Source organism: Sinocyclocheilus anshuiensis, unplaced genomic scaffold (genome assembly GCF_001515605.1).
Source record: "Sinocyclocheilus anshuiensis isolate Anshui unplaced genomic scaffold, SAMN03320099.WGS_v1.1 scaffold2056, whole genome shotgun sequence".
NCBI lineage: Eukaryota > Metazoa > Chordata > Actinopteri > Cypriniformes > Cyprinidae > Sinocyclocheilus > Sinocyclocheilus anshuiensis.
Window position 1 is genome coordinate 689,943 of NW_015551026.1, and position 15,696 is coordinate 705,638.

The 15,696-nt window shown below is 35.0% G+C and overlaps 1 protein-coding gene and 1 pseudogene across 4 annotated transcripts; one reads left to right on the forward strand and one right to left on the reverse strand.

Annotated features, from left to right (window-relative positions):
* Positions 1-246: 246 nt before the first annotated feature.
* LOC107661136 (HSPB1-associated protein 1 homolog) lies at positions 247-13,498 on the reverse strand. 4 transcript variants are annotated; one of them, XM_016450604.1, is made up of 8 exons: positions 13,200-13,498; positions 12,514-12,695; positions 11,246-11,430; positions 10,163-10,299; positions 8,290-8,461; positions 3,893-3,976; positions 3,464-3,574; positions 247-787 (listed from the first exon to the last, which is right to left on the reverse strand). In XM_016450604.1, the coding sequence occupies exons 2-8, from the start codon at positions 12,692-12,694 to the stop codon at positions 284-286; spliced, it is 1,374 nt and encodes a 457-aa protein (XP_016306090.1). In that variant the 5' UTR covers position 12,695; positions 13,200-13,498; the 3' UTR covers positions 247-283. The 4 variants fall into 4 exon arrangements, with proteins under 4 accessions (XP_016306090.1, XP_016306086.1, XP_016306087.1 ...); XM_016450600.1 differs by lacking the exon at positions 13,200-13,498 and adding an exon at positions 13,081-13,162; XM_016450601.1 differs by lacking the exon at positions 13,200-13,498 and adding an exon at positions 13,034-13,055.
* LOC107661148 (disrupted in renal carcinoma protein 2 homolog) overlaps positions 13,132-15,696 on the forward strand; it is a 44,865-nt pseudogene continuing 42,300 nt past the window's right edge.

A 15,696-nucleotide genomic window follows, 5' to 3' on the forward strand; every position in this document is an offset into this window, starting at 1 on the left:
GAACAAATATGTCTGTCCGAATAGGGTCTTTTTTATAATAGCCATTCAGGTGAATAGTGTTTTTGATTAACTCTTGTACAACATTACTGTCACATCAGTTACAGATGCTTAAATATATGTAACACATGCAAAATGTGAACATATCTAGTGTGTTTTACATCAATTATTTTGGGTCTGGACCCAACATTGTTGACAACTGATGTGTACAAAAAGACTGATGGATTCAAAAAAATGATTAGTATGCGACCTTTTATTTATAAAAATACTGTTCATCTGGTACAAATTAAGAGTGAAGTTCTCTTTGTCGGCACATGATTAGCCTTGTAACTAGAGTGATGACATCAGGGTGTATCAGGAACTGGAGCATGTCATTGGTGGAAATGTGCAAACCAGCACCTCCTCCTGAGGTTCCTGGACTTTCCTCTTCCTGATGTGCACGCTGACCCCATCTTTGAAGTTCATTGACACTTGTTGATTCATCTTCATCTTGGGATGTACTTTGACATTGTGACAGGTCACAATTGACAGGCATTGACAGGTCCTTTGGACAGGTGCAGTTGGGTTTGTGAGCCAAATTAACAGGAATGAGATGAGGTCCGAAGGGAACCACGAAGGTAAGAGATGCTAGAGTCTTCAACAGTCCGCTGGAGTCACGTTTTCGCAGCTCTGCTCTGGGCTGGTCTGCAAGTGAGAGCATGCCGACAGTATCATCTCTCCTCTTGTCCATACAGGCCTTTACCGCTAGGTTCAAATACTGCATGTTTTCATCATGTGAAGAAACTCCATCCTAAGAAACAACAATCAAGATGACACACTGTACTGTGCAGTTAAGCAATATCAATCAAAAATTTAAATTCTGTCACCTTTGTCATTCCAAACCCATTTTCAACCTAGTTCTCATACAAATCTATCATATGGCTTCAGAAGACCTGAAGCGCTCAAATCATATCACCGTCTGCAGAGATACTTCAAAATGTCTCCTTTTTGTTGTGAAGAAAATAACAGCATACGTATTTGAAATCACATGGGGGTGAGTAAATATCTTCATTCATTACATCAATATTCTCATATGCTATTCATGTAAAAAACTAATTCCAGATAACAAGCAGATTTTTTAGGAAACAGGCCACTGACATGAGTCACTGCATAACATATTGTTCTGATATTTTCATATTCCTCAATATAAAAAGTGTATATACTGGAGAAAAAAAAATACAGTGCCATTTTCCCAGTAGACACATGATATATGATATACATATATTTTATAGTATTGTAACGTGTTCAGAATGTTGTTGTGTTGTAGAAAACAATGTGTTTAATGTTAATGTTGCACTTTATTCCTTTTTGCGTTTGGAACTGTAATTGGTTGTTCAAGTGTATAGGGAAAGAGGCTCCACCCTGAGAGAAGGGGGTCGCTGGTACAAGTGTGGTTCTCTCTCAAGTCGGGGTGTGTACGGCGTGGGTTGTGGGCGGCCGACAGCAGCCCAAATAAACACCCCTTTTGCATCAAAAACGCCTCGTCCTTGTCTGAGAACGCTACAGTATTATAGATTCACTTTTTGTGAGATCTGGGCCCGTATTCACAAAACACCTTAAGGCTAAAAGTAGCTCGTAACTCGCCGATTTAGGAGAAAATCTTAAAAATAATGGGCGTGTCAGTTCTAAATTTAGGACTCCTAAAGCAGTTTTTGAAAGCAAAGCATTTTAGCGCTAAAACTAGCTCCTAAAACTGTGAAACGTTAGTTTCACTAAGTCACTAAGACCAAACCACAAACTATTCCTAAAATGGCTGTTGCTGGCAATCTGCTTCGGAACTTATACTTATTTCTGCCAAGAAATATTTGACGATAATGATAATGAGCTTTTATAAAGGTATCACCTTCGGTTTTGAAGGTTATCCCAACTCCAAATTTTCCTTTGTTTATATCCTTGTTTTCATTAACCAGTTGGGCAAGAAGTAACAGCTGTGCTTGTGTCCAGTTTGGGTTTCTTTTATGTTTGCATGTCTTACTATCATCCATGATTATTCTACTCTGTTTATTAAAAGGCTGTTTATATGCATATTCACTAATTATGAAAAGCATACATGTAAGAGGCTGACAATTAGCTGAACACATACTTGTTTAATTAGTAACACAGCCTGCATTTTAAAATCTTTATTAGAATGTGGCAACATTTTTATTTTTAAATCTTTATCTTTACTCTAAAATATTTCTATAAAAGTCTGACAGACTATCAGTCAATCACTGCACTCCAAAAAATGCTAAGTTAAATATAACCCAGCGCTGGGTTAAAAAGGGACAGACCCAGCGGTTGGGATGTTTTGAACCCAACCGCTGGGTCAAAACAACCCAATAGCTGGGTTTGTCCCTTTTTAACCCAGCATTTTTTAGAGTGTGTGGGTATAGTTAGGAAGCATGCTGACATCATCCATAGCAATGAGGTCAACTTAAGACTTCTCTCTATTCCTTGGTAAAAGTTTGTCTCAGCAGCATTGTGAATAGGTTTTAAGAGAAAACTCTTGGCTAAAAACTTTTACTGCTATTTAGGAGAACTTTTAGTGGTAAGATAAAATGTTTTGTGAATACGGGCCCAGATCTACATGGAATATTTATACTTTTTAAAACCGATTTGTCATTCTGCATAAACTACAAAAACCTGGCAAGGTGGAAAAGAAAGAACAAAAACAAAATGAAATGGCAACCAGTTCACCAAAAATATACACTACACTCTAAAAAATGCTGGGTTAAATACAACCCAGTGCTGGGTTTGTCCCTATTTTACCCAGCACTGGGTTGTATTTAACCCAGCATTTTTTTAGAGTGTAACATTCACAATTTTGGGATCCGTAATGCTTTTTATTGTTTTGAAGAAGCCTCTTATGTTCACCAAGGCTTGCTTTCTTTCTTTTGATTGAAAATACAGTAAAAACAGTCATATTGTGAAATATTATCATATTTATTCCTGTGATGGCAAAGCTGATTTTCAGCAGTCATTACTCCAGTCTTCAGTGTCACGATCTATCAGAAATCATTCTAATATGCTGATTTGGTGCTCAAGAAACATTTCCTAGTGGTTGATATTTTTGTGAAAACTGATCAAAAAAAAAATCAGGATTCTTTGAGGAATAAATGGCATTAATTTGAAATAGATTTTTTGTAACATTATAAATCTTTACTGTGATTTAATTTATCCTTGCTAAGTAAAATATTCATTTGTTTCACAAAAAACTACAGTACATTCATTTACATTTTAATCTATAATCTTGATGTTGGAAAAAAGAGACAACTGAATAAACTGGCACCTTCTGGAGAACAAAAGGTTACACATTATCTTATTAAATTAAAGAAACATTCTTTCAATAATTAGAGTTTTGGTGTGAAACTTGGTTACGCAGAACGTTCATGGCTTTACAGAGAATTCAAATAAATCTCTCTGTGTGTGTATGTGCTGGAGTGAATACCTCAGTAGGATTGAGCCAGTGGTCGTTGTTGTCTAAACTGGGGGCGCTTTTCAGGGCACACACAATGGTCTTAGTGAGAGCTTCTCCTACTCTGGCCTCATCATCCATGTCCTACGGCACAACGATAAATACAAAAATCACCAAAAATAAAAGAAAGAAAGAAACTACATCTGACTGAAGTACACATCATAGAGTCATCTTGATTAATAAAATTCTCATACAATTGTTTAAACTGCCCAGATAGTTTGAGCAATCAGGTTTGCTAAATGGGAGCATTTACAGTAAACAGGCATATTAGATAGCTGTTTGATTATTCAAGATGCATTTTACAGCTGGTGGAAACACAACCTAGTGATTTCAGCATATTTCAAAAGATGCACTGAGAGGAAGCTATGATTCACAATAGAAATAATCCATAAAGTGTTTTACCATCTCAATCCAGGAGTTCACACTGACAGTCACTGGATCCACTGACTCCACATAGTGCCACCAGTGTCTGGGCACAAACAGAACCTGATGAAAGATTACAGCAGTCAGTCAAGACTCTGAAGATATTAATAGCACATCAAGCAAAGACCTGCCAAGTATACTTATTTAATATTAATATTAAATGAACACAGTATTTTACTAATATTTTTTTTCATCACATTATCAGCACAACAATTTGAGTGAATTTCAGGTGCTCTTAGTATTTTGTTTGTTCATCTTTTGTTTTGACAGCAGCACTCAAGCTGCATCAACTACAAAAACTGTGTAAAACCTGATGATCATGTCCTCCAGAATGAAATCAGAATGATCCAAAGAGCATCTTGCGTGTGTGTCTGTATATATATTATATTTGAAGAGTTTATTTGCAAAAACCGGTAACTCCATTTTTTTTAATTTTCAAAAATCATATTTTTTATAATGTTATCATGTTTTTATTGTTAGTTAGCTGTTTTTTTTTAGTTATTTTTTAACCTAGTCAAAATAATCCAACTGCAGTTTGATTGAGATTAATTGGAATGCACAATGAAAAAACATGATTTCTGAGAATTGTTGAAAACGGATTTATCCGTTTTTGCAAATTAACTCTTCATATATATATACTAGTTTTATACTCTAATATTATTAGAGATAATATTACTGGATCGATTTCAGCAATATGTTATTACCAATGATGAGCAATTTGGTTTTAAAAGTAAGCATGGGACTGATATGTGTATCTATGCACTGAAAGAGGCTGTGAGTAAGTACAGAAGGCAGAATGTGTCTGTGCTTTTTAGATGCCTCTAAAGCCTTTGACCGCATTAATCATGGAAAGCTATTTGTAAAATTACAGCAGCGAGGGGTTCCCCCATACCTAGTACGGGTTCTGCATTTTTGGTATACACACCAAACAATGCAGGTTAGATGGGGCACGACAATATCGGAGCCTTTTTTAGTGACAAATGGGGTTAGACAGGGTGGAATATTGTCACCCATGCTTTTTAACCTTTATATGGATGATCTTACTCAGAGACTTAAAAATTGTAAGACTGGCTGCATGGTGGGAGAAAGACTTTTGAACCATCCACTGTATGCAGATGACCTAGTTGTAATGTCACCTTACTCTGCTGGGCTGCAACAGTTGCTTAGAGTCTGCTCTGACTACGGTGAGCAATATGATTTAAAGTTTAACATCAAAAAGAGTGTTGTTATAATAGTGAGGACAAAGGAGGACCGTAAGGCCGTGTTCCCCTCTTTTTATTTGGCTGGACAGGAGTTATCTGTGGTGAATAAGGTCAAATATCTTGGTCACATCATTAGAAGTGACCTTTGTGACGATGATGACAGTATTGTAAATTGTATGCACAAGCTAACATGCTTTTTCGTAAATTTAGCTGTACTGATGATGTCAAAATAGATTTGTTTAAAGCCTATTGCACTCCACTGTATACTGCCCACTTGTGGTGCAGTTACAGTAAAGCAAAATTTAATGTGGTGCAGTTACAGTAAAGCTAAATTTAACAAGTTGCAGGTTGCATATAATGATGCATTGCGACTTTTATTAAAAGTCCCTCGGTGTACAAGTGCCAGTCAGCTTTTTGTTCAGAATCAGGTGCCTATGTTATGTGCTGTTATCAGAAACTTTGTGTATAAATTTATAAAGCGACTTGAGGCCTCTAAAAATGAAATTATTGTGATCTTGGAGAAGAGTACTGTTAGGTACACCTCTGCACTTTGGAGGCACTGGAGAAAGTGCTTATATGGACATTAGATGTAAATAATTTTCTTGTTATTTGTTGTTGTTGTTATCCATGTTGTATGTTGTTTTTGTATGGTTTTTTATTTTATATGGACCTTTTTGAGTCTGAAATAAAGATATCATTCATAGTATTCTAGTTTTAAACCCAAGTATATAAAGATGTGTATATTGCAATACTATTTACCACCAGGTGGCAGCTGTGCTCTATATAACATCACACCATTTGAGACGTAATATCCTAGCAATATTTATGGGACTAGATGGGGTCAATCGATTTTCACATACAGTGGTTTTAAATCCAAGCAAATCTCTATAATAAAAACAAAGGTGTTAACAAACATGTAGCCAAATGTCAGAGTTAGTGCTCATGGAACACACTGACATGAAAACTCAAGTGTACTACTTTATTCAAAGGAGAAAATTAGAGAGATTTTATTATTTAGAAGCTATTTATTAATAATTTGAATATTTCAGTTTTCATTTAAATGTTTGTTAAGGTTTTAGTAATTGTGTTATGTGCTTGTCATTTTTATTTGTTTTTCTTTATATTTATATTTTAAAGAATTTCTAACATTTATTTAGCTTTATTTATTAAATATAAAAATATAGAATTATGTTTTTATTTTAAATAATTTTATTTCTTAAACTTATTTTATTTCAGTTTGTCGAAAAGGTCACATTTCTCATTTTCATTTAATTTTTTCATACATTTAATTGTATTAATTTTTATTTTATAATTCATTTTACTTTATTTCAGCTTTATGTCATTTAATGAAAATATATAGTTTTATACACACACACACACAAAATTGGTTCTTCGGCAGTTCTTTGGGGTGGTTGAGGTGCTATATATCACCGCTACCATAATAAAGAACCTTTTAAGGCCAGTATGGTTCTTCAGCAGTTCTTTGGGGTGGATAAGGTCCTATATAGCACCACTGCCATACAAAGAACCCGTTAAGCCCCTGTGTAGTTCTTAAAAGTTCTCTTACTCTCTCTTAGTTTAGTTGGGCAAAGGATTAAAAAACTGTATTTACTGAAGATAATGTGGTTCTCAGCCTTTTTGCCCCCTATAAGGAAATATTCCAGGGCCCCCACACCTCAGAAAAGCATAAAAGTGATTCAAAACAGCTTTTGTCGTTGTAGTAAATTCCCATTAATAGCAATCATATGAGAGTGGAGTAACATATCTAAAATCTAAGGAGGAGAATGGGGTAAATATGCACTGAATGTAAATCACATCCTGAATGATTAAAAATAGCTTTTTCAACTGTAGTGAGCAGAGCATCAGAGGGTTAAAAACATTTTGTTACCGCTAACATTCCAGAACTCAAGGTACATTGCAAATAAAAAAAGTTCTTCTGGTGATTTCCCCCCTGTATTTGCAGTGAGAGGCAGTGGAGCAGTGTTAGCTCTCTCAAAGAATGGAAGTTTATGTCTCTCGTCTTCATTAGTATGCTGTGAAAAGTGTGAGTGCTCCCAGAGAGTACGCTCGCTGTGTTGGACCGCCGCTAATTGCCTTGCCACCATCTCGCCTCTCAAAGAGCTTGATCAGAGAGGTTTCACACACGCTGCTGGAATCCGAAGGAGGAGGGTGTGCTACAAAACACACACAGCTTTATTCTACTGCTGTCTGATTTGACTACCAGCCACTAAAATGCACACATAGAAGACCGACTGTTGTGATACAGGATCCAAAAAGACACTCTGGGAACGTTATATTGAATGTTTTGGGAATGTACCATCAATGACAATAGACAAATCTTGACTAAATCTGATTTATGTAATATCTGAGATTCAAACAAGCCCTTCTTCGCTTGCAAACAACTTATGACTACACATTTGAAATGAGTTTTGTGGACAACATAAACTGTGATTAAATGAGATAATTTAAATTAAATATTTTAATAATAATCTATTTAATTTTATAATTAAATATTTTTAATAATAGAATAATTAAAATAATGGTAATTGTAATAATAATTTATTCAAATTCAGAGCTCCTTTAATACGGTTTAAAAAGCATCCTAGGGTGCACCGAATACTTTGCATGTGTGTTATTTTATACTATTCTAAAATTAGTCAGAGAACAAACTGGCATAGAAGCTACATTTTAAAGTGGGCACTCAGTGAATGTAGTACTTTATTCAAAAGAGAAAATTACAGAGATTTTCTGAATCAGATACACACATGATTAAATCACCAATGATACTTTTTTTTAATAGTTTAATATGACTGTGCAAAAATAATATAATTGAGAGTTCTATAAACAGTGTTGCAAGATAACAGTAAATATTCCAGAAGTGCTTAGTGCACCATTTTTGTCACCATGTTGGATTTATGTTGTCAGAAAATTATAAATTAATTATGGGTAAGGGTAAAAGGTAATCCAACATTTTATTATTTTTATATACTATTATTGTTTTTATTTTTACATTTTCAGTTTCCATTTTAATATTACTTTAAGTTGTAGAATTTATTTTTGCGTGTTTTTGTCATTTTTAAGATATCATCCTAGGATGCACCGGATACACCGAATTAGTAGGTGTGTCCAAAACTTTTGACAGGAAGTGTATTAGAAAATCTCATATTGGCCTACCTGACCAGGCTGCAGAGTGACGGTGTGGACTCGAGCTCTTCTGAATGCTGGAAACGTCTTCAGGTCTGGCTGGACCACGCTAACCTGGCTGAACACGCTGGACTCCTCGTATGGTATCCGTGTTGGGTAGAGGCAGTGTGTGTCATCGGGAGGAAAGAGATGCCATCGTTTCCTGGAGAAAAAAATGACTTTATTGAGATAACATTGAGATTTTGTGCCCAAATTAATAGATACATCACAAATATTTCATTATGTTAGAAACTTTTAGCATGCCAAAGTTTTTGGAGGGCTCATAAAAAAGGTGAAATGGATTTATATTTTTCCCTGTCTGCTGCGCTAGCCAAACAACTGTCAGAACTATCAGAACGTCAGTTTCTAGAGGCATTAGTTCTAACTGAATTAGTCATGCAGCTTCTGTATTTACTTAAGGTGCCAACCAAGCAACTGCCATTGAGATGAATGGGAATTCTTAGAGATTTCTAAAAGTATCATGAACTTACTCGCAGGAGATATTATATAATATTGTGATTTCTGTGGCAGGCTATCTTGACACGAGCAGCCTCAATAAGCAATTACAGAGCCAAGACAAGCTCCACAGAGAGGAGGTTCTTCATTGCCAGGTTTAGCTTCTCTCAATGGAGCAAATAATATATCTTAATAGCGGTTCACATCACTGCACTTTCCGTTTCTCATTTGCTCTTTTGAATGCAGAGGAAAAATAGCTTTCCTTTAACAGCTTTAGATTGGATCAGGAATCCTAACATAAGACGAGATAGAGCTCTTGTCAATATCTGAAGTAATCACATGGTGTTGTTCTAAACCATGCTCACAGAATCAGCCAAATTGGCAGTTTTGCCTGGGGCTTATCTAGTTCAGGGGTCTATGGACAGCCAGTCATCAAAAACTAGTTTCATCTAGTCAAGAGTTCATACTGGTGCACAGAAATACAATAAAATAGCAGTGTTATGGGTTCTTGTTTATTAAATGGTGACATTCACCCCCTGAAATTGATTTTCAGGGGAATTTATGAGGGCATATTGTTTCTAACATATGTCAAGTACTTCAATTGAATCTACTACCCACTACATGACAGATTTCACTGAAACAAGCGTCTTGAGAAATCACACCTGTCTCTGTGACAGGACTAGGATCTGTAAATAGAAAAGAAGCCTAAATCTAACGTTCTCTCAATGTCTTTCACACAACACAGATTGGTGAGATGTCTTAACTAAAATAAACTAAAATTAAAACAATTAAAAACGGCTTTTGTTCATTTGAAAAAGCTGAAATAAAATGTAAATAAAATAAAATGTTTTAACTTTATAAAAGTTACCTGTTTAAGTAATAAAATTACTCAAATTAAAAGGAGATAAAAATAAATGAAATCTAAAAAACTAATAAAATGACAAAAGCACATAAAATGTCCAAAGCTTTAACTGAAAATATAAAACTAAAAACCAATTCAAAATATGAATAAATGCGATAACAAAATATACATTTTACATGAAAACCTTTAAAATCTTGCCTGTTTAAGTTGAAGTAATTTAAGTAAATTACCAAGTAATTAAATTACTCAAACTAAAATCAAATAAAAATAAATGAAAGCTAAATAGTAATATCAAAGAAAACCTAACATGACAAAAGCACATAAATTACTAAAATCTAAACTAAAATTAAATTGAAAACTTCAAATATAAAAATAAAAGCTAATTCAAAATATTAATAAATACATAAATAATACTAAAAGGGAATAATGTTACCGAACTGAATAATTGAAAACTGAATAATTGCTAATACCTCTGGCCTGTTTGTCACTTTTGGTGGAGTTTTTGCCCCAAAACTTGGGTAAACCTGGTTAAAACCTGGTTCTTACCTGCCTTGGATCTGGAAAACAAGATTGCAACCATAAGAGTCAAGGTGACATGGAGTGTTAGCACCCTGTGTCCCAATCCAAAGTGTGCTGTCTCGTCCATCTCGGCCAGGAAAGCCAAAGTCCGACCACACCACATCCTGCAGTTATAATGTTTGTGTTTACAAAGAACAAAAAACTATCTGATCGCCTACTGATGTCAGTTCAAACAAGACCCACTCAGAGATGCTGCCCTTGAAGGTAGATAATGAAACCATTACCACGTCCAGGGGACTGTAAATGAGATGGTATGTAATCAAGCAAGCCCTCGGCAATGTTCAGACTACCCTTTTCATCATTTAAGAGAGGCCCTTGTCTACTCTCGATGCCCTAGCTGGCAGGGAGGATATTGGCACCTCATAAGCATTTATGATTTACAACAACTGAAAGCTAGAAATGAACATTAGCTGGGAAAAACAAAGCAAAATAAATTGGCACAAAATATCATTAAATGTCCACAGAATGACAATGATGTGCCATAGGATATGTTTTACTAAATAATAAAACAGCAAGGACTGATTAATTGCTCTTAATATCTGTTATTCCTAGTGCTGTCATAAATTTTCATGAGAAGTTGTAACAACTATAGGTTTCAGAGAGCTCATAAAATAAAGGTAAGCATCCGCGGGAGACAAGGCAATACATACTAATGAATGTTTGACTGTGTTTATTGATCAAAGCTGATGTCATTGACATGCCCCGTGTGCTGTAGAGCGCCACTTCATGAAAAATTGGTCTCTCTCAAGTATAACTGGCATGCGGAAAAAGGCAAATGGGTTAATATGGTGCTTGATGAGGTCTGAGAGTATGATTGATTGTGGGAGAAAATGAAAAGAGTAGTGTCTTGTCCATTTATTTTATTTAAATGGGGCTCATTTTAGCCGTCATAAACACTGTAGAATTTGCAATGGCAAAATATAGAGTTTAATACATTATAGGAATATATATTAAAATACAACATATTGCATAGTAATAATAATAATAATAAATATTTGAAAAATATTAAATATTTCTTTAAAGTAATGGAAGGGAATTGGCATGGTTTACCTGAAACATGGCAGGTTTATCCTGAAAAAGCTGGGTAATGTACTTGTAATCAGCATAAGCCCATAATTCTTTGCAGTGATAGTCAGAAAATGGCCCAACAAGTGATTCATCTTCATTGGCAGTCCAGGACAGAAACTCTTTAATGGTTGCTTCAATGTAGGAACACTCTGTTTCAAAAAGAGGAGCTGGTGCGAACAAAGCGAAACAAAAGTGAAAAGTAATTAATGAATAGATTATTCCAAAAGGGTTTATTCAAAATGCACAAACTGGAAACAATCCTTTGATAATTTAAAATGATTTTAGGCAAATCAGTTTGCTTGATCTGAAGTCATAAACACTGGGGTTTTTAATTATTACTGAAAAATGTTGTTTAAAATTTAGAAGTACAGTTTTGTCACAGTTCTGTCACTGCTTGGCATTTCATGTTCACTTCCCATATTTACATTTCACTTTAGTAAAAAGTCTAACAGTTGTTTCCAATGGTTTGCAATAACCATTTGCCAGAAGTGCCAAAGAACCTGAAGAGGCAAAGCCTTCATTGGTGACAAAGGTTTCTGCAAGACTAACTATTACCGCTTCACACTTCTGGCAATTATTTGTATCAGACTGTTTCATTTCCTGTAAATGTGTCACAAATTAAGTTCAAATTAAAGTTTCCTTCAAATTAAGTTGCACATTGTGATAGAGGGCATCTAATAACAGAAATAACTGTTTTCTGTTGACACTGTAGGGGAAAAGTTACTCAAAGTATTCTAAAAATCTTCTGCCATTTGGTACACCACATTCCGAAAGTATTCAACCTGTTTCACATTTTGTTTAAATACTTACTTTATTCATATCAATAACACCATAACACATAACTAAAAAAAATATATATATTTCTCCAAAATGAAAGACGAGCATTTTGTATTTATTATTGTGCAAAACTGCTGAACACAGGTGGTTTCTAATCTGAACACAGGAGTACATTTTGATCATATTAAGTGTGATTACTCAAGACAGTTAACTACTCTGCCTAATTTAGATCCTTAAAACAAAGGTGTGGAATACTCTTGAGAAAGTAGGATGCTATATGGGTGTTGTCACTTCACAAGTAACTATAGTAAGCTATTGTTGTCCAAACCTGCTCGAATATGCCTACCTATCATTTAAATTAGAAAATGATGTCCTGATTATGTTAAAAAAATTATGTCCTGGACAAATGGAGTTCCTCTACTCTGATGATCTTGTTAATACCTATGAGAGGCTGTTTAATGTTTGTGGCTTACCCATATCCTCAGTCCTTTTCCCAATACGAAACCGAAGCCTCTCTGTAAGGCAAGTTGACAGGTGCTCCACAGTCCAGTGTAATGCTGGCCAGTCTGTGCTCATGTTCAGAAACACCGCAGGTGTCTGTAGACACTGGACAATCCTCCTCGCCTCTTCTGGGGTGAAGGGTTTTGAAGCCATTCTACATAAAAAAAAAAAAATAAGACGAGGATGATTAAGATGAGTGGATTTTGTCGTATACAACACAAATGAAAAACCCATTCAGTAATCTTTCAGATAAACTGTAGTTTTACTTTAAATCACTCAGATGAAAATACATCACAATCACTAAAGTGAATCACAAAGTCAGAATTATAATCTAAGTCAAATTAGCTACTAAGTGACAACTATCAATATAACTGACAACTCCATATTAAAATGTAAAAACACACAGTCAATGCATGTGCAGCATCTGCATAAACAAATTGCAAATTTACTGCAGATATTACAATTTTGGAATCTACACACATGTAAGCACACCTAAAATCTCTTTTCCAGCTAGTAAACAAAACTCACGTGAGACTTACCGCTGTTTTTTTTTTAATTTCCTCTCAACACACAGGAAACGAAAAACGGCCATGTTGGCTCAACAGAAGAGGCTAAAATCTCTTTTCCAGCTAGTAAACAAAACTCACGTGAGACTTACCGCTGTTTTTTTTTTTTTATTTCCTCTCAACACACAGGAAACGAAAAACGGCCATGTTGGCTCAACAGAAGAGTTGAAGTCTCCTTTAAGTTATTTGAAACGGTTGATCCAACATGGAGAACAACGACTTGCAGTTTCACACGTTACGTCAATTCCGTCTGTAGGCAGCGCATGCGCATTAAAGTTAGGAGCGTAGCTGCTGGAGTGTCATCGGTTGTTTTTGTTTCGATGGACAGCTGACAATTGAGCGAGTGCCCTAGCTTTTAATGTGGCCTGTTATAGACGTTGCCGGATTGCATAAAGTCTATCGCGGTGCTGGTGATGTGGGGTCCAATGGTTACCTGCCCTGGCTGCTGTTTATGTGGTTGATGGATAAGAAAGGTGAGTTGTTTTGGTTTTAGTTTTGTCATGGCAACAATATCTGTAAATACAAACAAATTATACTAGATACATCTGCCAATATTTAGACAGATTTGTTGATTGTGTGATATCACTAATTACACATAATAACCAGAGCCAGTTTGATAATTTCAATGTGTAATGTATGCACAAATTAATTTTATTAAGAAAATTTAGCTCTGTGACATTAGTTGTTCATATCTCTTTTAAACATGTTGTCCAGTACAACAAAGGGCTTTCAAGCCATTTTTAAGGACACATCCAAACTATAATTTGTTTTTACCTTTGACCCTTAATCACAATTCTATACTACCGCCCTATTTATATACCATTGTGTTTTCATTTGTGTGGCCAGATGTGTAACTCTCTCAAAGTACATACTTTTAGAAAAACTAGAAAATTTGGGAATAATTATGTTTTACACAATGCTTTATGTTGGTTAGATGAAAAGCAAACTGCACAGAAGGACTCCTTACATCAGGTGAAATAAAAATGTATCATAAAACGGTAGTTCATCACATGTTAGGCAACAAAACCAGTTCCCTAACATATGACACGCATCACATTTTATGTAAGCCTGGCATCAGTAGATGCCAATTTTGTATTTATACTTGTCATGACAATTGAATGAGTTTCTAAGTTGAGGGAAGTACAGCCTTGGTGGCCTTGAATGTAATGTAAAACAGACATAAACATATCTAATGGTAAAATGGAAATTAATTAGCTGATTTCAATACCTAGTACTTCATGGTATATTGTTTATTTTTAAGAAATGTAAAAAAAGTTTAAGTAAAAACATTTAAAGAATCTCAGTACTATTTTATAAAGTTCACATGAGAATTAAACTGTACAGGTTTTCTGATGGAAGTCTGACATTTTCCAGCCACTGTAAAGATCTGTTTGCCAGTAGAGATATAAGGGAAATATTGTACCTAAATTTCTATTATTCATATTTAAATTATGGTCAGGAACCATCTAAAGGACCACAAAGTATCTGTATAATAAATACTTTGCTGGAGCTCACCCGAAATTATAGGATCTAGGCCTAGTGATGCACTGAATATTTAACTGAAACTAACATTTTTCATCAACCAAAGCCAAAAATAAAGTTGGGTAATCGAACTTGGTATGCTGTTCTGGGTGGTTTTGTGTACACAGGTGATAAATCAGTCATACTATAGTAAAGTAAAGCCATCTCTCGATATTCAGCAAAACAAATTTTACACATTGCTGCTCTACCATCCTTACAGTGGGGTTTGTCCATGCTGATGACATATTGTTTTAACATATCCATTCTGTGTGCACAAAGCAGGCGCTGACACAGCCGAAATGCGTAGTTGGAGAAGCACTAACTGTTTCGGTCAAGGATTTTTGACTAATAACTTTGATTTCAGTCTTTTCCTAACACAAAGCTATCGTATGACTTCAGATTTTATGTAAAAAAAACTTTTTTTTAGTGTTTATTACATGGTCAATATAAATTGTCCTTGTATGGTAATTAGTAAAAAATAACAGCATTTCAGTTTGGGAGGACATGAGTGTGAGAGAGAATTGTGATTGTTAAGTGAACTGTCCCTAGATAAGAGTATCTTGTGAGGAATCTGTTTTGAGCCTCGGAAATGACATTTTCACTCACATGGTTTGTATTTGGAAAAGATCATTTGGTCAAACAGGACAGAATGCTTAATGTTTTTAACATTTCCCCAATGCTTTTCACGTTTTTTTTTGCGTGAAAATAAGGCATTTTTGGCCATCTCAAAGACTTGATAAATGTCAAACAAATGTTTTCAGTTTCCACATTTTACAGCTTATTCTATTAGCTTATACAGCTTGTCGATGCTCAAGTTCTGTTTATTAACATATTAACAGGGATGCACCGATACCACTTTTTTCAGTACTCGCCCGATACCGATACTTTTATTTTTGGTACTTGCCGATACCGAGTACCGATACCAATATTTTTATTGCATTTGTAAATTTTTAAAATATTGGGTACAGAAACCAAAAGAGAGTGTATAATGTTAGTTGGTTAACTTAATTTATCAAATAGATACAGTCAAACCAAAATTTATTCAGACACCTTCAACATTTCTCACAT